At 44.1% G+C, this 27,096-nt stretch overlaps 2 protein-coding genes across 4 annotated transcripts in view; both read left to right on the forward strand.

Annotated features, from left to right (window-relative positions):
- Nucleotides 1-3,893, forward strand: part of LOC139566637 (arfaptin-1-like) — a 37,191-nt gene extending 33,298 nt beyond the window's left edge. For 2 of the 3 annotated variants that reach the window (XM_071387877.1, XM_071387875.1), the window contains one exon: nucleotides 1,598-3,893. In XM_071387877.1, the coding sequence (XP_071243978.1) occupies nucleotides 1,598-1,753 (156 nt within the window). In that variant the 3' untranslated portion in view covers nucleotides 1,754-3,893. The remainder of the gene's footprint in view (nucleotides 1-1,597) is intronic. The other variant, XM_071387878.1, reaches the window with a different exon arrangement.
- A 3,889-nt stretch (nucleotides 3,894-7,782) lies between these two features.
- The window catches only part of LOC139566852 (FH2 domain-containing protein 1-like), a 65,874-nt gene continuing 46,560 nt past the window's right edge, over nucleotides 7,783-27,096 (forward strand). Inside the window, exon 1 of the mRNA XM_071388173.1 lies at nucleotides 7,783-8,058. The gene's annotated coding sequence lies outside the window, so the exon portion shown is untranslated. The remainder of the gene's footprint in view (nucleotides 8,059-27,096) is intronic.

Genomic DNA, 27,096 nt, shown 5'->3' on the forward strand with positions numbered 1-27,096 from the left:
CCCAACAGGATGCTCTCGATTGTGCATCTGTAATAGTTTGTGAGTGCTTTTGGTGACAAGCTGAATTTCTTCAGCCTCCTGAGGTTGAAGAGGCGCTGTTGCGCCTTCTTCACCACGCTGTCTGTGTAGGTGGACCATTTCATTTTGTCCGTGATGTGTACGCTGAGGAACTGAAAACTTTCCACCTTCTCCACTACTGTCCCGTCGATGTGGATAGGGGGGGTGCTCCCTCTGCTGTTTCCTGAAGTCCACGATCATCTCCTTTGTTTTGTTGACGTTGAGTGAGAGGTTATTTTCCTGACTCCGAGGGCTCTCACCTCCTCCCTGTAGGCCGTCTCGTCGTTGTTGGTAATCAAGCCTACCACTGTAGTGTCGTCTGCAAACTTGATGATTGAGTTGGAGGCGTGCATGGCCACACAGTCGTGGGTGAACAGGAGAGGGCTCAGAACGCACCCTTGTGGGGCCCCAGTGTTGAGGATCAGCGGAGTGGAGATGTTGTTACCTACCCTCACCACCTGGGGGCGGCCCGTCAGGAAGTCCAGTACCCAGTTGCACAGGGCGGGGTCGAGACCCAGGGTCTCGAGCTTGATGTCGAGTTTGGAGGGTACTATGGTGTTAAATGCTGAGCTGTAGTCGATGAACAGCATTCTCACATAGGTATTCCTCTTGTCCAGATGGGTTAGGGCAGTGTGCAGTGTGGTTGCGATTGCGTCGTCTGTGGACCTATTGGGGCGGTAAATAAATTGGAGTGGGTCTAGGGTGTCAGGTAGGGTGGAGGTGATATGGTCCTTGACTAGTCTCTCAAAGCACTTCATGATGACGGAAGTGAGTGCTACGGGGCTGTAGTCGTTTAGCTCAGTTACCTTAGCTTTCTTGGGAACAGGAACAATGGTGACCCTCTTGAAGCATGTGGGGACAGCAGACTGGGATAAGGATTGATTGAATATGTCCGTAAACACACCAGCCAGCTGGTCTGCGCATGCTCTTACGTGGTGGCGTAGCAGAGCCCCTCTTATTTAGGGAGAACCCTGGCACAGTGACCATATCTTGGTTTTAAATGTGCACCTTCAATTTTTGCAGTATTTCCTGGGATTCTCTGAATAAATATGAATGATTCTCGCTATTAAAACTTGATACATTTTCAGGAAAATATTAATTACTGCCAAGTCAGCCTGGTCTCATTGACTAGACCTAACATAGTAAAATCAAATCCGGGACACTCAAATTGTAAGATATATTACGTTTGGTATGGTTACTTAAGGTAAAACCGAAAATTGTAATTCGTAACATATCATACGAAATGGGTAATGGACAGCCACAAATTAATATATACCGTATGTGACATGTCATATTAAATGGAGTGTCTCTGATTTACGTACAGAATAATACAAAATGCTCTGAGACCAGGTTGGCCAAATCTAAAACTGACCTGTGTTGCTGTTTGAAAAGACTGCTGGGATATTTGCTGAATCAAAACAAACCTGTCCATTACACAGTTCTTCAACAGGCATTAAATGCGAGTATGTGTTTGTTTACTCTGGTGTGAGTGCTCATGTCCTCTTTCTGTTCTTTCTCCTCCTTCCGACCCCTTTCCCAGGTGAAAGTGTTGCACAACCAGCTGATCCTCTTCCACAATGCCATCGCGGCATACTATGCAGGAAACCAGCAGCAGCTGGATCAGACGCTCAAGCAGTTCCACATCAAGTTGAAAATGCCCGGCGGGGATACACCATCTTGGCTGGAGGAGCACTAATCAACCGACCCACCCCTCCCAAAAAATCCACTGTGGTTTGGTCTGGAGAGGCTCCAGAATTATTGTGAAACGGGAAACGCTCTCCGCTCCCTGTCTGCCTCTGTTCCTCCCACTTTTCTTCAGGATTGTAAAAGGTTTTTAGGCAAAGCAACACTAAGTCAAAGAATTAATTAAAAAACAAAAATATTTGTCAATCTCTTGGTTGATAAACTGTAAGTTCTGTTTTCTACTATGCTCTTGTTCTTCCTGTACAAGGAAATCCATTGAACTTTGTTCTAATCGTGAAGTGGCAATCTCTCTTTTTCTCTCGTTCCCTTCTTTTTTACTTGGAACTGTTGCAGTTCTTTTCGAATCATGGGAAATTCACTTTTTGGGGTTGATTTGACAAATCTAGTGAGAAGCACGGAGATGTTAAATACATTTTGAAAAGTGTATGGACTTTTTACTCCAGCTTATTAATGTTGTAGCTCGATACCGCAGAGACATTTTGGAATAAAATGGCCGTCTTCTATTTGGCTCTGCATCCATTTGGATAATTTATCTCCACTTTTTGTAAAAGTCTGGCCACCCATTGATGAAGTAACACTAATGATAGGCATCATTACATTTACATGATGTATCATAAGCTTGATGTGACACCTGTTATACCCAGTGTATGACTGTAGGAAATGGATTACCGCCACCTTGGAATTCGATACAGTAGATTAGATGGTTGGTTTTCACTGTTTGTCATTGTACTGTAATGAATAGCGCCGCTGAGCATTTTATAACGCGCGTCAATGTCATGTTTACGGTGCTATTATGTTGCAGTAATGATGTTCAAGTAGTGTTAACCATTTGTGTTTGTATTTGACTTTAATCATGGGTATATGATGGACAATATTAATTATTGAATTGAAATTTTTTGTAATTCCAGAGAAATTGAAGGACCAGCCTTACCACGTGAACTTGATGTGCCTTGTTTTATGTCTGTACAACTCTCTCGCTCTGTCTGGTGTTTCAGCTAAACACAGACCCCTCACACTGCCAGCTTCAGGACCACATAGCAGTAGATGGATAAAGAATGGACCAAACATACCTACATTACATACACTCCAAACCAACATAAACCACTCAATTGTCCTATTTCACTATTACCTCACCGTGTGAGTAGAATCCTTTTTGCCGCATTTGAGAAGGGGGGTAAATACGAGTAAACAGCTAGCGATTTAGCTGCTAATTAAAGAATGAGACTTATCTGCTTTAAAACTAACCTATATGCTAAACGAGAACATAAATGTTTGCATTTTGGAATCAGAAGTTCACTCTTGGCATTGTACAACGACAATCTCTATGCTAGTTATAGTGAAATAGGGTGATTCCCTTGACTTTCCAATTGCAGTCACTTTTTTAAAACGTTATCCTCCTCTCAAGTATATAATATCGCACATTTATGTACTATGAGACAACAACAAAAAACACTTGTGTGTGAACTGTGTATATGAGATGAAACCTAAATGAAAGTGGACTTGAAAAACGTTTTGTACATAGGAAAGACCAGCATCCTTTTCCTAAGCTTGTAACCTTTTGAATAGTTATTTTCTGAATACTATAGTTATTTCCTTCGAAAGGACCACAGTTATTCTAGCCAGCTGTCTTGTCCCTGCGGGCAAAATATGGCATGGGATTTCATAATGACCTCATATTCTGGTTGTTGAAATGTTAGATAGCCAGATGACAACCAGGTGAAGACCTCTTTTTCATGACGCCATATTTTGGTTATCTGGTCAAATTATATCTAAACACCTTCCCTTTAGAACCTGACCATAATGTTCACAAAAGACATCATAATGACGTTATTGCAACCACTTTTGCCCACTGGGGTTCCTGTCTTCTACTTGTACCTACAGTACTGTTCCTGCTGTACAACAGCATGTGTGTATTGTACATCAATCTGTTGTTCAATGACATGATGTAAGCATAGATAAATATATATATTTGTAATTTCCTCTTTTACCTTAGATATATTATAGGGTATATGAATGAAGCCATGGGGCATTTTTCTCATGCTGATTTAACAGGTTTTGAGTTCAAAAACAGGTTTCTGAATGTTGTGCAATGTCTTTTGGGGTAAAAAATAATAAAATGTTTTCTTCATAAATGGCTCATTTTGGTGTTTTTGTATGTTTGCAATAATCGAGCGCAGGAATTTTATATTTTCACAATGTCTTTGCATTTGGTGCCTTTGTATGATTTGTGTGTGTACATTTGGATGATTTAGCTTCATGTGGTGCTGCCACCAGGGGCTGGTATTGAGAAGGCTTAGCTACAGTATATAAATAAAGAAATCATTTTCTGGTGTCACCTTTCTTAAGAAAACCTCAAATGCACATTGGCGTAGCTTGTTTTCTATTGATAAAGGTAATAATTCATTAAGGAAGCATCTTCTATATAACTAAAGCACATCTTAAAACTGAGTGGAATATTGGTTCTTTTTTAACAATTCCAATTCCACATCTTTTGAATTGAGGCTTTTCCAAGTGGAAAGCGTTTTATTTTAGAATCACCTACCTGCAACACCCAAAGGTCTGAAGCGTCACAGGATCTAACTGATTCGTTAAAAAACAGAATGGTTGTGAAGTTTAACGACGGTCTTCTCAAAGCCATTACAAAAGTAAAAGCAAGTGCTTGTGGAACTGATTTGTGCTTAATTAATTGCTGTCGCTCGGCAATTTGTCAGCAATTCAACTTTTCTCGCTCCTGGTCAGTTTAACTATTTCAATCCTCAGATTCTATAGTTTGTCCTTTTTTTGATTGTACAATTTCAGAAAGTCAAAGCCTATCAGTTTTAAACAGTCCTTTTGTGGTCATCAGACATTAACAGTGTTAAGTGCTCACTCACCGGATCTATTATTCATAAGCATAGACTGTCTGTATGGCATATGTTCTTTTTTTGCCTGGATGATATGTTACTGTAATTATAGAATGATCCATTCTGTGTAACTGGCATGTTAAACACCAGCATGAAGTCATAAGTGTGCCTCGAGGTGTGACGCAAACACGTATACTAGCTCATCCCAGGACTAAACACCAATAACAGTAACCATAAAACCTTGACACCAACAACATATCTGTCACTACAGTGAGGGTGACAAAGTGGCGCCCCCCCCCCACCCTTTCCCTCTCTAACACCCCAGGCCACACGGCCCTCTCTTGAGAGAGTGGTGAATTCTGGAAGGGCTCTAAATGGTTTATGTGCCCCAAATAAGCATGTGGAAACCGATCGGATTAGCCATTTACACAACAGCCACCAGTCATCAGCCTAGCCAGGCGCATTAGTGAATTAGCATAGCGTCCAGTACCGCATTGTCCTGATGGCTAGGCTAAGTGTCCCCAAGTCTTTATGGGGGACTTATGTGAACGGTAGGATCAAACTTCAACTTTTTAAATCGACATTATGTGTGTGTGTACGTATGTGTTGACATTTTGTGCCGCTATAACACATGGGTCAAAGGCCCATTTAGCAAAAGGTTCACTTAGCAATTACACAGCACACTCACAAAACGTCTGCCTCCCAGAGGGTGTCATAGCAATTGATTGGTATTTGTCATTAAGACTAACACCACCAGCAGCTGATGTGTATCAGGTGTTTTATGGTCACCTTTGATTTATGTTTGCTAAGTCTAGATTTTTTTTAAATTGCACTGAGTAAAGGTTAAAACATTTTTTTTTAACTAATCAGTGAGTTTTTTTATTACTTTTGTACCAGGTATACTGTAGATCCCTGTGTATACTTGTTGCAAATCACTTCAACACGTGTGCCGAATTTCTAAGGGTAATTGAATTAAGAAATCCGCTACAGGTACACTTTTCATCAACTAATGCATATAACAATGTCATCCAGTTCTGTCTCAGGACAATTCAAGTTTATGCATCTTCTCCACTTTACATAATTGTTCCAAATCTCTAGTTTAAAATTATAATATGCTCATCCTCAAACTAGTTGAGCCGCCACCTCAGCAAGAGACATATAGCTCGAGGGAAGAGGGAGGAGAGTGGATGTATTTCATTTAGAAATGGGTCCTTGCATGGAAGGACTGAGAACTAGTTAATGTGTTTATTAATTAATCTCCTTGACAGTAGGTTCTAATTTATTTATCAACCTCTGTCTAGGCTTTGAGACTTGGAAAATTGTCTATCACTGCGAAAAAAAATGTAATATCCATATGATTTAAAATATGGCGGATATGAAGATTTGAGCCAGTTTGCTACAGCAGGAAAACAATCCCGCAGCAACAGTAAATGTCAATTATAATCCATGGACATTTTTGTAAGAGCTGATACATTTTTCATATGGGAAAATCAGGTCTGAAATTGTAGCGCCTTATACTGTAGTAGCAGTTCATTTGATCTAAGATGGTTACAGTATAAGCAGAAAGCTTACTATCACGTCAATAATTCAGCATTTAGGGCTTTAAGACTATGGGCTGGTCAGTGCCGTTAGATATGGGATCTGTAGCGTTGCATGACATTCATCTTGAAGTAGCAAATAAGTGTAAATGTTGTTCACCATCGCATAGCAGCTCCTTTGCAGCAAAGACTGTGGCACTTTAATAAAACATATAAGGCTGGTTTCCCGGACACAGATTACGTCCTCAACTATTACACTCTCAATGCTTTTTTGTCCTGGACAAGGCTTAATCTGTGTCTGGGAAACCAGTCCATACAGTATAACAACCTATTACCTGCCTTCCTATCAGTTTTGATCTCTTTTTTTCTTCTCTCTCTCTCTCTCTCTCTCTCTCTCTCTCTCTCTCTCTCTCTCTCTCTCTCTCTCTCTCTCTCTCTCTCTCTCTCTCTCTATATATATATATAATTATAATTGGATGTATGGGGTAGCCTACCTTTTGCCTGTGAACTTAAAATTGGGGGTCCAGCCTTCAAGGTGGCTTACCCTTAGGGACCAAACAGAGGTCCAGTGACAGCCCATAGTCATTGGGAAGCAAAAAAAAACAGGACATACAGTAGGGGAGATAGGGTTCATCTTCGGGTCAAAGGTGAGGGGTCTAATGGAAATGTCCAGGTGAACAGAAAGGAGAGCTGTCAAATCAATCAGAATCATCATCTTTAATTACAGGTTGCAACAGGGAGACACCCCCAGCACAGAAGCAGAGAGAATGTCTAGTTTGGCCTTAGCAGAGAAGTTCCTTAAATCCTAATTACATAGCACCAAATGTCCTATAAACAACAGCCTGGGAGGCTTGTAGGAAGTCAAAACAACTTTGTCAGCTGCTACAGAATCACACAGTGTTTCACAGAATACAACAAAAATCAGTGTCCTTGGTCCTTCAAACACCAGTCTGGAGTCAATCACTATCAACAGATACAGTATGAGTTTAATCCATAACATACAGCATCAAGAACATCAACCCATACCTTGCACAACCAGAATACTGGAAATCATGTGTATTATAGAAAGAGAAAACATATAAATATGCTAAGCATTGTGTTAATCCCTCTAAACTGAATAACAACTTTATTAATCTTAAATATTCCCCATTCCAAGGGGTCAGGGTCAGAATTTAACGATTAATAGTTCTAGAAATATTCTACCCCTGACCTTAAATGCTCCCAAGCATCTGTCACCTTTCTGTACTATTCTCTACTATCTTACTCACCATCCTCTTTCTCTTCAGGTCCTCTCTCTTCCTCAATCTAGGCACTCCCTTCATCTTCGTGGCCTCCACCAAAATAGTCACCTTCAAAGACATCAGTAGCTAGCCTATAATATGTTTGCCCACAGGTAGCGGAAAAAAAATATTCAAGAAAAGCTGACTAATACAATTGCAGAGGCCTGTTTGCAAACTACATATAGGTAGTTTGGAAAACGAAAGTGTATAGCTAACAAATATGGTGTCAAAATGTTGCCGTTCAACATATGCTTATTACATTGTAATAAGACATCAATAACCGCAACAAGACGCGTTGCACCAAATTGTAATGACATTTCTCACCGGCGGTGTGTGTCGCGAGCCTCACAGAGCAAGATACGGGTGGACACACCGCGTGTACCTGAGCCAATCACGTTTGAGATTGTGCATGCGTTGGCTTTGCTGCCCGGTGGCTGCTGCTGCTGTCGTCTCTGCCGCCCTTCAATAGATTCTCGTCCCTCAACGCAGCCGCAACGAACAGAGGAAACGGTCGCTGCTCTAACAACCAAATAATAACAATACACATATTTTCTGTCTCTGAAAAGTACACCTAACTACCTGAAACGTTATCCGTGCAGATGACCTAGTATGCATTTTACCCTCCTCTCTCTCTCGGTAAGTGATTCATCAGTAAATTGTTTGCTTTTTTAGTCTGCAATTAAGTAGGCAACTCACTGCAACTGTGAAGATGTGTGAAATGACATCATGCACGTCAGTGCTTCTAAACAGTTATTCTTACGTACAGTTTATTCGCTCTTTGTATAGATGTCTGCGCGTAAGGTTGTTTTAGCCTTCATGTACTTGCCAGCCTAAATTCGTTCCTTCGTTTTTAGGGTTATTTTACAACATGTTGTAGCCTACTATGTGAATGGTACAGCATAGGCCATTCCATCCAACACTGATTCCTAATTCTATGGATAGGACATGTCACAGGATATAGATATTGTAGCTTAGTATCTTTGCTAACAATGCACATTTCATGTCATGTGTGAGCATACCATATTGTATTGTAATGACCTGACTAGATCATAAATGAACAATTGTCCAGACAGAGGCTTGAGTTTGCGAATTGACGGTTTATTAAACCAACTTTACACAGGCTACTGTTTGGGCCGTAGCACACGCCAAATAGATGACAGATAACCCACAAGCCAATCGTGACCTTCTCTTGTGAAGCCCAGACGTAAGAGAGAGAGAACAAAGGCTGAACCTGGTCTTAACTTCCAATGCTTCACCCCCCTGCCCAACCCCCCTCCATGCCACTCCGCCAACCACCAGGATGCCCGGCATCAGAACATTCCAGGCATTCCCGTGATTGGCAGATAGCAGGTTGATTGACATGTCGGACCCCGCGAACACCGGGTACTGGTCAGTACAACACAACCACCTCCTAGCCTAACACATAACACACAGCTGTCTGTGCGGGTCGCTACACAGCCCCCCCACCACAAAATCCCTCGTCCCCGAGGGAACAAACAAAGTCTCTGAAGCGACCCGGAGGTCTCCTTTGCCTGCGTGGCCGTGATGGTCGCAGAGTGCCCCTCTGGGAACCAGGGGATGAAGGCAGGGATATGGGGGACAAGGAAGCGGGAACGGGTAATACAGTCCGTGGCTCTGGGGAACCACGCGGTGACACAGGGGGGGAGACAGGGGGAGTGGGCTGTCTGGAGCCTTGTCTGCGGCACCTGAGGGTGGGTGCCTGGAGAATGTCATTGCCAGAGAGGGGAATTGTGGGGGTTCCTGGGGTTTGGGGAGAAGAGGCCCCTCTGTATGGGGCTAACCTGTCCCGGTGCAGTGCCACCTTTCTCCCCCTGGGAGGAAGCTGCACCCGGTACACAACCTCCCCTACCCTCTCCAGGACACTGCAGGGTCCCACCCAGTGACTGTCCAACTTGGGGCATCTGCCTTTTTTCCTTAGGGGGCTGTAGACCCAGACCAGCTCCCCAGCCACAAAGTGCCTTCCCCGGGTGTGCACGTCATAGTTCCTTTTCTGCCTCACACCTGCATTCACCAGCTGCTCTCTGGCGAAGGTGTGGGCTGTCTCCAGGCGGTCCTGGAGTCTCCGGGCATACTCTGGCCCCGGAGGAACATGAGGGCTATCCAGGGGCCGACCAAACGCCATCTCCGCAGGGGTGCGGATCTCTCTCCCCAGCATGAGGAGGGCAGGCGTGCAGGAGGTGGAGTCTTGGACAGCGGAGCGGCATGCCATGAGGACCATAGGCAGGTGCTTGTCCCAGTCACGCTGGTGTTTGGAAGAGACGATGGCCAGCTGCTGTCCAAGCGTTTTGTTGAAGCGCTCCACAAGGCCATCACTTTGAGGATGGAGAGGAGTAGTGCGGGTCTTGTGCATACCCAGCCTCTCACACATGGTGGCGAACACACGGGACTCAAAGTTTCTGCCTTGGTCGCTGTGGATGGACTCTGCAGCTCCAAACCTGCTGAACATCCCCGCTGTCAGGGCGTCGACGATGGTCTCTGCCTCCTGGTCAGGCAGAGCATAGGCCTCGGGCCATTTTGTGAAATAGTCCATGGCCGTGAGCACCCAGCGGTTTCCACTGTCTGTGGTGGGGAACGGCCCAACTACATCCACTCCCACCCTCTCCATGGGAGCCCCCACTGGGAACTGTTGGAGCTGAGCATGAGAGCGGCCTGGGGGGCCCTTTCTCGCTGTGCAGTTGTCACAGCGGCGACAAAAGTCCTCCACATCCCTCTTGTGCTGCCCCCAGTAGAAGCCCTGACGGAGACGGCGCAGTGTTTTTGTGACCCCAAAGTGTCCAGTCCCCACCCCCCCATGAGTACTCTGGAGCACAGCCTCCCGCAATGCTTTTGGGACCACCACCTGCCACCTCTCCTCTCCCGTAGCTGACTCCTTCCATGCCCGCTGTAGCACGCCATCAGCCAGCCGCAGTCTCTCAAACTTCGACCACAACCCTTTGGTCGCGAGTGAGAGCGCTGTCACCTCTTCCCATGGTGGCCTCACCTGCGCCTCTACCCACTGTAGCACTGGCTGTAGGTCTGTGTCCCGTCCCTGCTGCTGCCGCCATTCAGCCACGTCGACAGTCTGCAGCTCACAGCAGACAGGCCCGCTCGCCCGACACACTGTGGCACAGACACCCTCCTCTGCCCGCAGCTCTCTCTCCCGTCCCTCTCTCCGTTCACAGTGGCGGCAGCCGTCTGCAGTACAGGGCCGACGGGACATGGCGTCGGCGTTGGAGTGGCGTGCCCCTGCCCTGTGCACCACCGTGAAGTCATACGGCTGAAGCTCCTCCAACCAGCGTGCCACCTGCCCCTCTGGCTCTCTGAAAGACATGAGCCACTGGAGAGCAGAGTGGTCAGTCCTTACAGTAAAGGGCAGACCACCCAGGTAGTACTTGAAGTGTTTGACGGAAGCCACAACAGCCAAGAGCTCCCGCCGGGTGACACAGTAGCGGCGCTCATGTTTGTCAAATGTTTTGCTGAAGTACGCCACCACTCTCTCCCCCTCTGGCCCCACCTGGGCCAGCACCCCACCCATGCCCACATTGCTCGCGTCTGTGTCCAGGATAAAGGGCAAGGTGAGGTCAGGGGGGGCGAGCACGGGGGCCTCGATCAGTGCACGTTTGAGGGTGTTGAACGCCTCCTCACACTCCACTGTCCAAGTGAAAGCCTTGTCCTTCGGCAGCAGGCGGTTCAGTGGAGCAGCAACGCTTGAGAAGCCCCGTACAAACCTCCTGTAGTACGAGGCCAGGCCCAGGAAGCTCTTCAGCTGACGCTGGTCGGTGGGGGTGGGCCAGTCTCTGACAGCCCCTACCTTGTCCTCCATGGTGCTGATCCCCTCCTTCCCCACTCGGTGGCCCAAGAAGGACACCTCTCTCCTCATGAAGTGGCACTTCTCGGGGTGGAGCTTCAGACCTGCGGCAGCCACCCTCTCCAGCACACGCCGTAGCGCCCCCAGGGCTGACTGGAAGGAGCTGCCATGGGCCAGGATGTCATCGAGGTATACCAGACACTGCTGTCGGGGGATGCCATCCAGCACCCTGTCCATCAAACGCTCAAAAGTAGCTGGAGCGTTGCACAGGCCAAAGCACAGGACCTTGAACTGCCAGTGTCCTCTGTTAGTGGAGAACGCAGTTTTGGCTCTGGCCTCTGGGGAGAGGGGCACCTGCCAGTAGCCACTGCGGAGGTCTAGTGAGGAGAACCAGGAGGACCCCCTAACCAGGTCCAGCGACTCATCGATACGTGGTATGGGGTATGAGTCCTTCCTGGTTACCTCATTCAGCCGCCTGTAGTCCGCACAGAACCTCAGCTTGCCCCCCTTCTTCGGAACCATGACGACTGGCGCCGCCCAGGGGCTGTCTGAGGGCTCAATGAAGTCTGCCCGCTGCATCTCCAACACAGCCTTGTCTGCCGCCTCCTGGCGTGCCAGCGGGATACGGCGGGGACGCATCTTGATGGGTCGAGCATCACCTGTGTCGATCTCATGCTGCACCAGATGAGTCTGACCCACCTCTTCCTCACTCAACGCAAAGCTGTCTCTGAATTCAAACAGCAACTGCCACAACCGTTCCTGCTGCTCGGGGTCAAGACCAACACAGTTCCTCCCCCATATCTCCCTCACTGCAGACAGTGTCCTCTCCTCTCCCATCTGGGGTAGCTGGGCTGGGGGGGTGCGGCCCGGGCTCACAGAGGGCTGTGTCATGGAGGTAGCTGGGGGAATGTAACACACCGCCGTAGGTGACAGGGGGACTGGGGAAAAGTCACACACAGCTGTGGGGGAGGGGGCGCAGCCATGAGTCTCTGCTGCTTTAACTGTTGGAGTAAAGGGTTTGTTGGGTTGAGTGAATGTGACATTAGGGGGGGCCATGGTGACTTCCGTCCCTCCCTGGAAGCTCAGTGTGCCCCTATTTAGGTCTAACTGGCAGCCTGTGCTCCTAAGAAAGTCCAACCCCAGGATACAAGGGTCCTGCACAGCCGCCACCCACACAGGATGACGCACAGTCCTGCCCCCTACTGTCAGAGTCATTATTCCCTTCCCTTTCATGGGTGCCAGCTCACCTGTGACTGTGCGGAGCTGCACAGTTGTAGGCTCACACTGAGTCCAACCTGGCACAATATCTGGCCTCACCAGGGTTACTGTGGACCCAGTGTCCACCAGGGCGGAGCAGGGCACCCCCTCCACAGTGACAGGGACATGACAAAAGTCCCCAACACAGGTCCGGCCCACCACAACAACAGGCTCCATCCGCTTGCCCTCGTCTGCTTCTGGGGGAAGTGGAGCCTTGCTTCCCCGTCTGTGCCGGTGGGCTCCTCCTGAAGATGATGGTGGTTGGGATAGAAAGCCAGGGGTCCGCACTACCCGGTCTATGCGGACCCCGAGCCGTTTCCCTGAGCTCTGGGGGACATGGGGCAATCTCGGCGCAGATGGCCTGGCTGGCCACAACCCCAGCAGACCCTGGGACCAGGGCGTGTGTTTCGTGCCGCCTGTAGCGACACAGCACGAATGAGTTTTGTCATTTCGGCCACCCAAGCAGGCTTTTCCGGCTCCGGGCTGCTCTGCCCCCCAGCTCGCACAGAGGGTGTGTCTCCCTGCACCCCCACCAAAGCCCCAGCTGAAGCCCCAGCCCACACCAGCTCCCTCTCCAAAGCCATCTCCAAGGCTGTCTGCAATGACTCAGGATGAGCCAGCTGGGTCTGTATGCGCAGCTCCGTAGGAGAGAGCGCCTGTATGAACTGGTCCCGTGCTAGCTCGCTCTGCACGGAGGGGGGCATGTGAGCATATGCCCGCCGAGAGAGGCTCTCAATGTCATTAGCTAGCACCCGTAGAGGCTCTCCAGGCTGCCTGCGTCTATTACTCAGTTCGGAGCGCAGTAGCCCGGGCTGTACACACTGTCCATAGCGCCTCCTCAGTGCTCCCACTAAAGCACCATAATCATGCCTGTCCTCGGGGCTAATCAATATCAAACAGGCCAGAGCTTCATCCGTGAGGCATAAAGCCAACTGCAGTGCCCTTTCTTCATCCGACCACCCCCTAAAATGAGCTAACAGTTCAAACTGAGCATGAAAAGCTTCCCAATCCGCCTTACCGGAATACTTCGGGGTCTTAACAGATACGGACGCAGCCGGGAACTGGGCGCCGCCATGTTTGTTTACATCCTGAGCCCCAGATTCCTCGTCACGCCGCGTCGACGTCACCACTTCGGTCCGCCCACCAGAATCCGCGCGAAATACAGTCGACGAAGCACTCATGCCCGCTTCAGCCGCCATCGCTCTAACGTCCTCCCTCAAGCGGCCTCTGCGCTCCGACGCCCTGGCGATCTCCTCAGACAGAACCCCCGACGTCCATTCACACGCACCTCCTTGGCCATAATAGTCCCCTACCTCCACCTTCACTTTCGGATTCCCTCGAAGCATTTTCAATCCCCGTTCTCACCTACGGTAGCTAGCCACATAAGTCAGCTAGCTAGCTGGCTAACTTGTATCAACGTTTTTACTTCTGACACCAATGTAATGACCTGACTAGATCATAAATGAACAATTGTCCAGACAGAGGCTTGAGTTTGCGAATTGACGGTTTATTAAACCAACTTTACACAGGCTACTGTTTGGGCCGTAGCACACGCCAAATAGATGACAGATAACCCACAAGCCAATCGTGACCTTCTCTTGTGAAGCCCAGACGTAAGAGAGAGAGAACAAAGGCTGAACCTGGTCTTAACTTCCAATGCTTCACCCCCCTGCCCAACCCCCCTCCATGCCACTCCGCCAACCACCAGGATGCCCGGCATCAGAACATTCCAGGCATTCCCGTGATTGGCAGATAGCAGGTTGATTGACATGTCGGACCCCGCGAACACCGGGTACTGGTCAGTACAACACAACCACCTCCTAGCCTAACACATAACACACAGCTGTCTGTGCGGGTCGCTACAGTATATTAATTTATTTGTTGTCAGAAAATAATACAAGTGGTTACATTTTTGCCAAATATCTATATGTTAAAATAATCAATATGCTTGTATTTGGCTTTAACATGACACAATTAATTCACATGTCCTTAATTGAATACAATAAACAGTGATTATTCAACGTTCTAATTGATTCAGCTTTGCCACCAATTGATCATGTAAGTTTGCCAAATGCCATCAATGGATTTTGTTGGCTTGCCTTGAATTTATTGTAAACTGTGTAAAGTCTACTAAACTACATGAGCCCATCTAAGATTTAAGGTATTGTGTTGTGTGAAAATAGTATTACCATACAAAAACAACTATATTTCTTCCACTAAAACACCTGCCCAATCTCTCTGAAAACACATTCATTGCTGTATACATACAGTACAGTATGTTTGCATTTGGCAACAATGTTGCATGTTGCAGTTTACCCAATCGTCTTAAAACAAGAGTGAAAATGACAACTTCTTCAAAAGCAATTCCAATGTTATTGTGGATGTTCGGAAGTCAACTAGTTGCTCTGTGACCCCTCAACCTACGAGGCTACATGTAAAGGCTTTTGCAACTCTGCCTGCGTTGGTCTAATCCCAAGACCCTTGCTCTTCCTTGGCCTTTGTATGCCATTTTTCATGCTGAGATGAATTAGAGGCAATCCATTCAAGTGAAGGGAACAATGCCCAAGAAAAGAAAAGGTGCTCCCCTCACCGGGTCTGGTCAAGGGGGTGGGTTGGTATCACCCCCGTTACCGTGGATATCGGGACCAGCGGGGAAAAACTACATTTTGTGACGCCATCTTATAGCAGAAAGGGTCTTGGAGGAGGCTTGATTGATTTGTTTGGGAGCAGGGGCAGGATAATAAAAAAGAGTGGGAAGTTGGGATCTACTTTAAGTTCTACAGTTCTGTTTTCTTAAATCATGTCTATGAATGTGTTACAGCTTAGATTGTTGTAAAAGCTTCCGTTTCCCCATGCTTATTGCACAAAAACAAAAAAAACTTCCTCGGATTTGAATTGGAATGTGATTCTGATGTGATTCTGAAAGGAGGTCGCCAAAACATTGTATCCTCTTCACTTCGTGCGCTGCACTGTCGTGGACATGGAAAAGGTCAGAGCGCTGTAAAGTTCAGGAGTGGAAAATGCAATGTCTTAATCTACAACACTGACGGATTACAAGCCACAATATGCATCGGAAGGAGAATAATGAGACTTGTAAAAAAGTCTGTATAACTCGCGGTGACGATATACTTCAAACACAAACCGTATCAGGTTTGAGGTTTCAATAAAGTAAATCTTCAGGATTCATATTACATATTTACTCTGTGAGTTAGATGAACGTTAATATTTTTGAACTGTTTAGGATTGGCCTTGGCAATACAAAAACAACTTTATTATTAAGAGGGTGCGTAGTATCATTAAGCACTCTTGTAATTTAAACCGCACACGTGGGTCACCTATAATCAGTCTTACAAGGGCCTGGGGTATTTGTCTTGCTCTGAGCTATTGCCCTGGGCACCTTGTTTTTCCCCTCTCAAGGAAACACCAGGTGTTTTTCAGTTCCTCTCTGCTTCCCCCTCCTGTTATCTCTATGGTAACCTCAACAGCGTCCCTTCCTCATCTGTCTAGGCCCAACTCTGACACAGAAAGCGGGGATTGGCCTAGGCCCTAGACTCTAGGGCCTAGGCCAATCCCCGCTTTCTGTGTCAGAGTTGAACATTTTGATCAAACTGAAGAAGCCATTTTGAAATGTCATTTAAATTTAAAATGTTATTTTGAATAAAGACAGATACAATGACACCATTGACACATTGAATACACAACAGTCACACACTTTAACCCACACTCATTTCCAGTGCTTGTCCCTAGATGAGCATTAAAGTATATTTAAAAAATCAAATCTGGTTATACGGTGCCATAAAAAGGGGTTAATCGAGCAAAAATTCTAGATAGCAACACTAGAGGCTCAGTTAGTAGAACTCAGTGTTCCATCATAGCCGGGCTAGACAGTCACCACCTGTTAACTGGAACAAAGGGGACGGATTCAAACCTCTGTTTTGATGCTTATCTCAATTCACTGTGTTTCCCTGTTCTGTGTGTTCCCTTCTCTGATCTGACTTACCTTTCCCAATGAACATCCCCACTTTTCTTAACTCTCGATAGGCTTGGTGATTTAGAGCCAGTTTCTTTGTGATGTAATGTTTTTCATTTGTGCTCTCAGAATGGCTTTCAACACGCAGTGATTAGCCTCCACCTCTCTCGGGGCTCTCATTCTATACTGAACAAAAATATAAACGCAACATGTAAAGTGTTGGGTCCCATATTTCATAAGCTGAAATAAAAGATCTCAGAAATTATCCATACGCACAAAACATGTATTTCTCTAAAAATGTGTTTACATCCCTGTTAGTGAGCGTTTCTCCTTTGCCAAGATAATCAATCCATCTGACAGGTGTGGCATATCAAGAAGCTGATTATTACACAGGTGCACCTTGTGCTGGGGCCAATAAAAGGCCACTCTAAAATATGCAGGCATGCTAACTGCAGGAATGTCCACCAGAGCTGTTGCCAGAGAATGTAATGTTAATTTCTCTACCATAAGAGAAGGTCTTTTTAAAGAATTTGGCAGTATTTACAACCGGCCTCACAGCCGCAGACCATGTGTAACCACGCCAGCCCAGGACCTCCACATCTGGCTTCTTCATCTGCGGGATCGGCTGAGACCAGCCACCCGGACAGCTATGAAACTGTGGGTTTGCACAACCAAAGAATTTCTACACAAACTGTCAGAAACTGTCACTGGGAAGCTCATCTGCGTGCTCGTCGTCCTCACTAGGGTCTTGACGTGACTGCAGTTCGGCGTCGTAACCGACTTCAGTAGGCAAATGCTCACCTTCGATGGCCACTGGCACGATGTAGAATTGTGCTCTTCACTGAGGAATCCCAGTTTCAACTGTATGGCAGACAGCGTGTATGGCGTTGTGTCGGTGAGTGGTTTGCTGATGTCAACGTTGTGAAAGGAGTGCCCTATGGTGGCAGTGGGGTTCTGGTATGGGAAGGCATAAGCTACGGACAACGAACACAATTGCATTTTATCAATTGCAATTCACAGTCGTGAAGAGGGCACAAAAAAGGCCTTAAAAATTGTTAAAGACTCCAGCCACTCAAGTCATAGACTGTTTTCTATGCTGTTATATTCAGCGCTTGTGACAACTAAAAATGTACTTGATTTATTGTAGTATACTGTAGAATACTGTAGTATTCACATTTAACACTAGTATAAATACTATAGTAAAAGAAAACTGCAGTATATACTGTAGTGTTTTTGCAGGCTGTATTATACTGTGTATTTACTATAGTGTTTCTGCAGACATTACTGTAGTATTTACTATAGTGTTTTTGTTTTATTATATTTGACATGGAAGTGGAGCCCTCAGAAGGTAGGCAGGAAGGAGGTCTGAACGGATAGTTCAGAGCTTCTGCTCTTTTCTATAACCTGTAGGGTCTATACTTGGCATGTACTGTAGGTTTTCACTTATGGCTGGCACAAATTGCGATATGGGTTAGGAGAATGAGAAGGGGTATATGCTAATTAAATACATTCTATATGAAGTACTACACATGATCAAGGGGTAGTACAGTGTGTAGTATAGTATTCTACAGTATACTACAGTTACTATAGAATTCTATGTGGGACTTGAGAGCTCCCGTATTAGTTGCATTAGGCTAGATCTTATGACTACAGTGCCTTCAGTAAGTATTCACATTTTGACTTATGTGAATATTCCACATTTTGTTGTGTTACAGCCTGAATTCAAAATGTATTAAATATTTGTTTTTCTCACCCATTTACACACAATACCCCATAATGACAAAGTGGAAACATGGTTTTAGACATTTTTGCAAATTGATTGAAAATCAAATACAGAAATATCCAGTTTACATAAGTATTCACACCACTGAGTCAATAATTTGTAGAAGCACCTTTGGCAGTGATTAAAGCTGTGAGTCTTTCTTGGTAAGTCTCTAAGAGCTTTCCACACCTAGATTGTGCAACATTTTCCCGTTATTCTTCTTCTTCAACCTCTGTCAAATTGGTTATTGATCATTGCTAAACAACCATTTTCAGGTCTTGCCATAGATTTTCAAGTAGATGTAAGTCAAAACGGTAACTCGGCCACTTAGGAACATTCCCTGTCTTCTTGGTAAGCAACTCCAATGTAGATTTGGCCTTACGTTCTAAATTATTGTCCTGCTGAAAGTGGATTTAATCTCCCAGTGTCTGGTGGAAAGCAGACTGATTTTAATGTGTTTAGCTCCATTCTATTTCTTTTTTATTCTGAAAAACTCAACAGTCCTTAACAATTACAAGCATACCCATAACATGTTGCAGCCACCACTATCCTTGCAAATATGGAGAGTGGTACTCAGTAATGTGTTGTGTTAGACATGCCCCAAACATAACACTTTGTATTCAGGACAAAAAGTGAATTGCTTTGCAACATTTTTTGCAGTATTACTTTAGTGCCTTGTTGCAAACAGGATGCATGTTTTGGAATATTTTTATTCTGTACAGGCTTTCTTCTTTTCTCTCTGTCAATTAGGTTAGTATTGTAGAGTAACTATAATGTTGATGATCCATCCTCAGTTTTCTCCTATCATAGCCATTAAACTCTGTAACTATTTTAAAGTCACCATTGGCCTCATGGTGAAATCCCTGAGCAGTTTCCTTCCTCTCCAGCTACTGAGTTAGGAAGGACGCATGTATCTTTGTAGTGACCGGGTGTATTGATACACCATCCAAAGTGTAATTAAGAACTTTGCCATGCTCAAAGGAAAATTCATTGTCTGCTTTTTTTTTTACACATCTACCAATAGGTCCCCTTCTTTTACGAGGCATTGGAAAACCTCCCTGGTCTTTGTGGTTGAATCTATGTTTGAAATTCACTGCTCGACTGAGATTAGGTAGTTATGAATAAATTATGTTAATCACTATTATTGCACACAGAGTAAGTCTATGCAACTTTAATTATTTAGACTTGCCATAACAAAGGGGTTGAATACTTATTGACTCAAGACATTTCAGCTTTTCATTTTGAATTAGTTTGTTAAAATAAATCGAAATTCATAATGCCACTTTGACATTATGTGGTATTGAGTGTAGGCCAGTGACAAACAAATCTACATTTAATTCAGGCTGTAACACAACAAAACGTGGAAAAATTCAAGGGTTGTGAATACTTTCTGAAGGCACTGTATGTCCCAAATGGCACCTTATTCTCTATATAGTTCCCTATATAATTTCTTATAGCCCCTTTGGGCCCTGATCAAAAGTAGGGAATAGGATGCCATTTGGGATGCTGCTTATAAGTTATAGCTTCTATATAGCTTTTTGCTGTACATTAGGCCCTTTGAATGCAAAAATGACAGAGCAAATCTTCCAGAATTGAATCTCTCCATTCTGAAACGCTTTGTCTCAGACTCCCATGCTGTGATTAAAGGATGGATCCTAAACTCTGGGATTTGTTATATGCTGCTGTGTTGGAAGTCTATAGCACGAAAAGCCTGGAATAAAAATGAGATTGCAGGTGTTTGTGCTGCTATCGGGGCTATGCGCTAGAGGACATTGGTACAGTACTGCAGGTTCCATAGAGAGATATGTGATTCAACTATTCGCACTGAGATTTGACGGTACTTTTTTTTTAATGAGATCTGGAATCCTATTTCCTTGGCAATGCCTTGTGTCTTTCTATCTACATTTCCATGACAGCATTTATGTAGATCAATGTAGGCTGTCCATGTGTATGATTTGTGAATGAGTTATGCAATCAATCCTTCCTCGTATGCAATTACAGTATGTTCTAGGGACCCTCAATAAAATATCCCATTTCATTAATAATTTCCTTATACTGTCAGGTTGTACACTCTGTAAGAAAGTACATGAATGACCAAGTTGCATTAAGGAGAACTCAGATTCTGTCTGCCTCAGCATCATTTGCAAGATACAGTATGTCTTTGAGCTCCGTAGTTGATACATTTTCTGGGTTTTATATATGTTTTGATAGACTTAACATGATGAGAAGACACTAATGACACTTTCATGAAGTAGATCCAGAAGTGACACTGTTAATGATTGTGAGATCAGAGAGATGCTTTCATGTACCTCACTAGTTGTTGTATTGTATGCACTATAGCAGCGTTGTAGTACTCAAGACTGGTCTCAGTCACAAATCCGGTCTTGAGACTGCTTTTTTATTGTTTCGGACTTGGATAACGTTGTATTCAGTCTTCACTCGGTCTCGAAGCAAATACACAGATTACTTGATATTACTGTCGAGCCCCAGACCAGCCTTTATTGCTATATTTTCATATCAACATTTTTGATAATGACTATAGTACACAAAGTACAGTATGGCAATGTGTTCAAAGTGGATGCTGAAGATTTTGGACAAGACAGGTAACAAGATGCTGCCTAAAGTTACACATCTGACAACAGAGAAAGACTTCTACTTTGTAGTACGAAGAGTTTCATACGTAATCAGCTTCCTCGATACCCACATAACTCCCTTTTTCATTTGAATTGTAGTCTAAGACAATGCCTCAAATAGACAGTGGTTTGGTTTTACAACGTGGACTACCTAACCCAGAAACCCACTTACTGTGCCTTATTGGTTTAATCATCTGTCCAGCCACTCCCGGGAATGGATGGCCAGCTGTAGGCCTCCCTATTAGTGTGTTTGAAGAGATCAGTTTGAGTAAGGTGATCTTGATCACATAATGAGTCGTTCCTTGGGATGCAATGTGATTTGTCGATCACGTGATTCTGAGCACTGCATGGGCAGTCGGACTGCAATGTAGTCAATCTCAAACACACACTTTGTTTCCCCAGATTTACCTTCTCTAATGACTCAGAGGATCAATGGTGAAACCCAGACAGAAAATATGGGGTAGTGATTAGCTCCCACACACTCACTGACTGGCTTCCACTGAAGACCAACGGTCTGGATCTGGCATTAGAGGTGTTTTTGTACTACATCATATAAGCGACAGATGGATGAGAAGAAGTGAGCAAAATCATTAACAAAATGTAGAAAAGCTGTAGTAGATATTAAGGCCATTTTTGTTTTGGAGGGTTTGTTATTGTAGTGATGCCAGTGTGTGTGTGCGTGTGTGTGAAAAGAAAGAGAGTGAAAGGATAGAAGATGGTTCGGGCAGGTTTATTTCTGTAAGACATAATCATGTCCTAAAATCTTTCGCTATAGTGGCATTTATCCAACCAGTCCTTTGACCATCTGCTTCACCTTCTGAGCTCCATTTTGTTAGATTGATCGAGATTAGATTAGAGATTAGAGAGTTTAATAGTCACATGTACAGGGTTGCAGATGTAATTACAGGGTACAGTGTGGGTGGGTGGGGGGTGGGGGGGGGGGGGCAAGTAGCTGACTAGTGGTGGCTAATCAGCTACCAAAAAATTAAAACAAATCAAAAATCAAAATGTTAATTGTGGAGAGCGTGTAGGGGTAGAACCTATTGGCGAGTCTTACGTTTTGCCGTGACGCTCCTATACTGACAAGAACTGTAAGACTGGATGTTGTACAGACAAAATAAAGGCTATCAGTCATGAATTCTGAAGGCATGTCAAAGTTGGAGAGACATTTGCATGGTTGAAACACGACATTTGAATGGCCAGTGGCCTTCTCTTACTTACAGTGTATCTTACCAATGTTCACCTCTGTAAGAGTGTGTAGGTATCCTTTTTATTGTTTAATCTGTCTGTCTGTCTGACTTCTGAATGACACCATCACACGGCGGCCATCCGTGTCTTCCGTATCCCCAATTTCCTTTACTCAATTACAAAACAACTGGAGGAGGAAGAAATAATTGGAGCACGCAGAGAAAATTGAATAGAGATATGATTTAAGTGTAATTAGTCACCTTCAGCCGTACTCTCCCGGACCGTGAAAAGAGATTATGATGCAGAGAAAATTAATAGCAGGGTATTTATAGCAGCGTTTAAAAAAAAAAAATTATTCTGTAGGCCACTTTTGAGTCAGAGCAGGGAGACATGGGGACAGTTTGGAGGATGAATGATGATCATTTTGGTGATCCCAGAGATTTGAAAATCACTCTACCTTCATGTTTTTGATTGTCATTTGTTATGACTGCTTTCCAAACCATAAAGTGCATGCACATAAAATTGTGTAGCTTAATCGATTACCACATAATGTTTAGTCTGGATAAATGTTTCGTCTGAATATTGTGAGGTGAACTTCTATATTATTCACAAAGAATGTATTTGATTAGTATAACTACTTTAGTCTGATCACCCATTGCAAAGTCCACCGTGGCCTTATCATCTGTGTCCATTATTCCAGTGTCCATAATTGCTAGTACACCAACAACAAACTGTGATAATCTGCTGAAAGCTCATTAACAGCCAGGAGATTTGTAATAAACTCTTGAGTTCTGTTACACCCTTACACCCAGTATAATGACCTGTCCCATACACAGCTTTGGTTGTTTGTTTGTATCCTTGATCATTTAGAATATGCCTAACCAGCCAGCCTTGTCTCATAGACTAGATGTAAGATAGTAAACGCAAAGTAGTATGATATGTTACGTTTGGTATGGTTACGTGAGAAAGAAGGATACTTAAGGCAAAAACAAAAGTAAAGTGGTTGGTCGGGCGTATGACAAGGACATCTAGCAACCCAAAGGATGCGTGTTCGAATCTCATCACGGACAACTTTAGCATTTTTGCTAATTATTAACTTTGCAACTATTACTACTTTTTATCTGCTTTGCAATTACTTAGCATGTCAGCTAATCCTTACCCTAACGTTAACCCTTTAACCTAACTCCTAGCCCTAACCTTAACCCTAACCGTAACCACTAACCATAGCCCTTAGCCTAGTTAGAGTTAGCTTCCTACATAGCATTAGCCACAACAAATTGGAATTCGTAACATATCATATGTTTTGCAAATTTGTAACATATTGTACGAATTGCAATTCGTAAAATATTGTACGAATTTCAAATCGTAACATGATTGATAGACATCCACAAATTAATACACTCCTATACGAAACATAACATATCATACTAATTGGAGGGTCCCGGATTTACATTTACTATATTATGTCTACCCCTGAGTCCAGCTTGAACCAGCAGCAGATCCTATAGTCTGATAATGTACAGGTTGCATTTTATTATTTGGGATGCTATGGAATAGAGGTGAAGCAGTAGTTCTCCCTTATCTTACAATTTTCCAGCAAAGTGTGTGTGTGTGTGTGTGTGTGTGTGTGTGTGTGTGTGTGTGTGTGTGTGTGTGTGTGTGTGTGTGTGTGTGTGTGTGTGTGTGTGTGTGTGTGTGTGTGTGTGTGTGTGTGTGTGTGTGTGGGGAGAGGGCTTTCACTTGATAAGGAGCTCATTTGACAGAGTAGATAAGATACAATGTTTCCTCAGCAAGAGTCTAAATGGTGAGTTGGTTGTCTCTAGGGATGAGGTTCAAAGCTGGGAGGTTTTAACCCAGGGAAGGGACTTGGTGTACTGTTATTTCATGTTTTAACGTTAGTAGAAAATCTAAAGACGGTATGGAACCCACTTCCCCTCTGTTAGCAATTGATGTCATTCTTCAATAACACAAACTCCAAAGCAAATCAGAGGGAGAAAAATAGTTTTATTTGAGAAGGGCAAATCAAGATGTTACGCTGGGAGGTAGATGTTCAGATGTTCAGTCTCCCCTCTCCTCAGCTTTTCTCCACCGAACAAAGGAACAAGATGCCATTTATAACCCCTCACCCTAGCCTGGGGTTGACCAATCAGAGGTCCTTGCAGTACAACTGGCCAATGGCCAAATAACAAGTATGCTGCTCCCGACTCAATGTACAGAACGTAGCACACGCAGCACACGTAGCTCAGGAGTGACATTCCACAGATTCTCAGCAGATTTTGAACTGAAAACCAACTCCTATTGAGCGTTAACTCTAGTCCTCTCGTACTCTGCGTTGTGTATTTATCTTCAAAATATTCCTATTTGATTCCCAGTGCATCTAGGCCTATCTGTGTGTAGCATAATCCAACTGTATTTCTGTAATGATTCATTTGTTTGAATTAGTTTGATTCATAATAGAAAATGTATAATCGAAGATACCCCATGAAATGCGCAGTGACATCTTATGAAGTATCTTGGTAGAAATGGCTCAAACGTTCAAAGGAAAAGCTCCTTTGAGAATCATGAATTCATAATATATTTGCATAGGAGCAAGTACATGTTGCTTTCGCTGTGTTGAATATTGCATTGACTCAGAAGCTTATGTAAGCTGTCAGTCTGGTTGTATTCCAAATGGCATCCTATTCCCTGTATAGTGCACTAGTTTTGACCAGGGTCCATAGTGCTCTGGTCAAAAGCTCTGGTCAAAAGTACAGTGGTTCTTCCTTTAAGAGTTTTGAGCTTATGCTGCGACCGTTAGTGGTAGATGGTGGTATTCTGTTATTGCACCACACTATCACCAGGGGGAGTTTGAACGCTGATCTATCGGTAGTCTAAACTGTGGCACAAATTGACTATCTGTTCGTAAATGAACGGAAGTGTTTTCAGTCCGAGAGTCTCTCTTCTCTGGCACTAGAGTCCTGCATCAGGCAACAACAAAAAATCCTGGTGGTGGTCCTGGAGTTGAGAGAGACTTGGGTAAATACAATGGAGGAATTACACTTGACATGTGGACTGACGATTTTCTAAAAATAGGCACTGTGGGCTTTTGGCTTCTCTCCCTCGAAAAAACGAAATAAATCATTCTACATAATAAACTGGATTTATTTACGTGTGTGAAAGAGTGATAGCTCCTCTATATGAAGTGAGTTTCTGAAACACGGAGTCCTTCTTTGCTGATGTGAAGAAGAAACGGAATGAAAGAGAGTCCAGCGAGGATTTGTCAGCATAAAGTTGAGTGACTCACTCATTCATGGCTTTGGATCAAAATAAATAAGTACCAACATTCTTTCTGATAGTCTTTAATAAAGAAATGTTTTGAATGTTTTGACCAAGTTAATCTGCTCATGTTGTGTTCAATTATGTGTGACATTGTGGTTACAATGAAGAAATAAATCCTATTCATAATGAATAATAAGATGCGTGTTGCAAGCTTGATTTTTTAAAACAAATTTCTTGTTAACAAACTATAGTTTTGGCAAGTCAGTTAAGATATCTACTTTGTGCATTACACAAGTAATTATTCCAACAATTGCTAACATACAGATTATTTCACTAAAATTCACTGTATCACAATTCCAGTGGGTCAGAAGTTTACATACCCTTAGTTGATTGTGCCTTTAAATAGCTTGAACAATGCCAGAAAATTATGTAATGGCTTTAGAAGCTTCTGATAGGCTAATTGACATCATTTGAGTCAATTGGAGGTGTACCTGTGGATGTATTTCAAGGCCTACCTTCAAACCCAGTGCCTCTTTGCTTGACATCATGGGGAAATCAAAAGAAATCAGCCAAGACCTCAGAAAACAAATTGTAGACCTCCACAAGACTGGTTCATCTTTGGGATCCTGAAGGTACCACGTTCATCTGTACAAACAATAGTACGCAGGTATAAACACCATGCGAACATGCAGGCGTCATACCGCTCAGGAAGGAGACGCGTTCTGTCTCCTAGAGATGAACGTACTTTGGTGCGAAAAGTGCAAATCAATCCCAGAACAGCAAAGGACCTTGTGAAGATGCTGGAGGAAACAGGTACAAAAGTATCTATATCCACAGTAAAACGAGTCCTATATCGACATAACCTGAAAGGCCGCTCAGCAAGGAAGAAGCCACTGCTCCAAAACCGACATAAAAAATCCAAATTACGGTTTGCAACTGCACATGGGGACAAAGATCGTACTTTTTGGAGAAATATCCTCTGGTCTGATGAAAAAAAAATAGAACAGTTTGGCCATAATGACCATCGTTATGTTTGGAGGAAAAAGGGGGATGCTTGCAAGCTGAAGAACACCATCCCAACCGTGAAGCATGGGGATGGCAGCATCATGTTGTGGGGGTGCTTTGCTGCAGGAGGGACTGGTGCACTTCACAAAATAGATGGCACCATGAGGAAGGAATATTATGTGGATATATTGAAGCAACATCTCAAGACATCAGTCAGGAAGTTAAAGCTTGATCGCAAATGGATCTTCCAAATGGACAATCACCCCAAGCATACTTCCAAAGTTGTGGCAAAATGGCTTAAGAACAACAAAGTCAAGGTATTGGAGTTGCCATCACAAAGCCCTGACCTCAATCCTATAGAACATTTGTGGGCAGAACTGAAAAAGTGTGTGCGAGCAAGGAGGCCTACAAACCTGACTCAGTTACACCAGCTCTGTCAGAAGGAATGGGCTAAAATTCACCTAACTTATTGTGTTAAGCTTGTGGAAGGCTACCCGAAACGTTTGACCCAAGTTAAACAATTTCAAAACCAAATACTAATTGAGTGTATGTAAACTACTGACCCCCTGGGAATGTGATGAAAGAAATAAAAACTGAAAGAAATCATTCATTCTACTATTATTCTGACATTTCACATTCTTATAACAAAGTGGTGATCCTAATTGACCTAAGACATTTTGACTAGGATTAAATGTCAAATTGTGAAAAACTGAGTTTAAATGTACACTGCTCAAAAAAATAAAGGGAACACTTAAACAACACAATGTAACTCCAAGTCAATCACACTTCTGTG

This window comes from Salvelinus alpinus, chromosome 39 (genome assembly GCF_045679555.1).
Source record: "Salvelinus alpinus chromosome 39, SLU_Salpinus.1, whole genome shotgun sequence".
Classification (NCBI taxonomy): domain Eukaryota; kingdom Metazoa; phylum Chordata; class Actinopteri; order Salmoniformes; family Salmonidae; genus Salvelinus; species Salvelinus alpinus.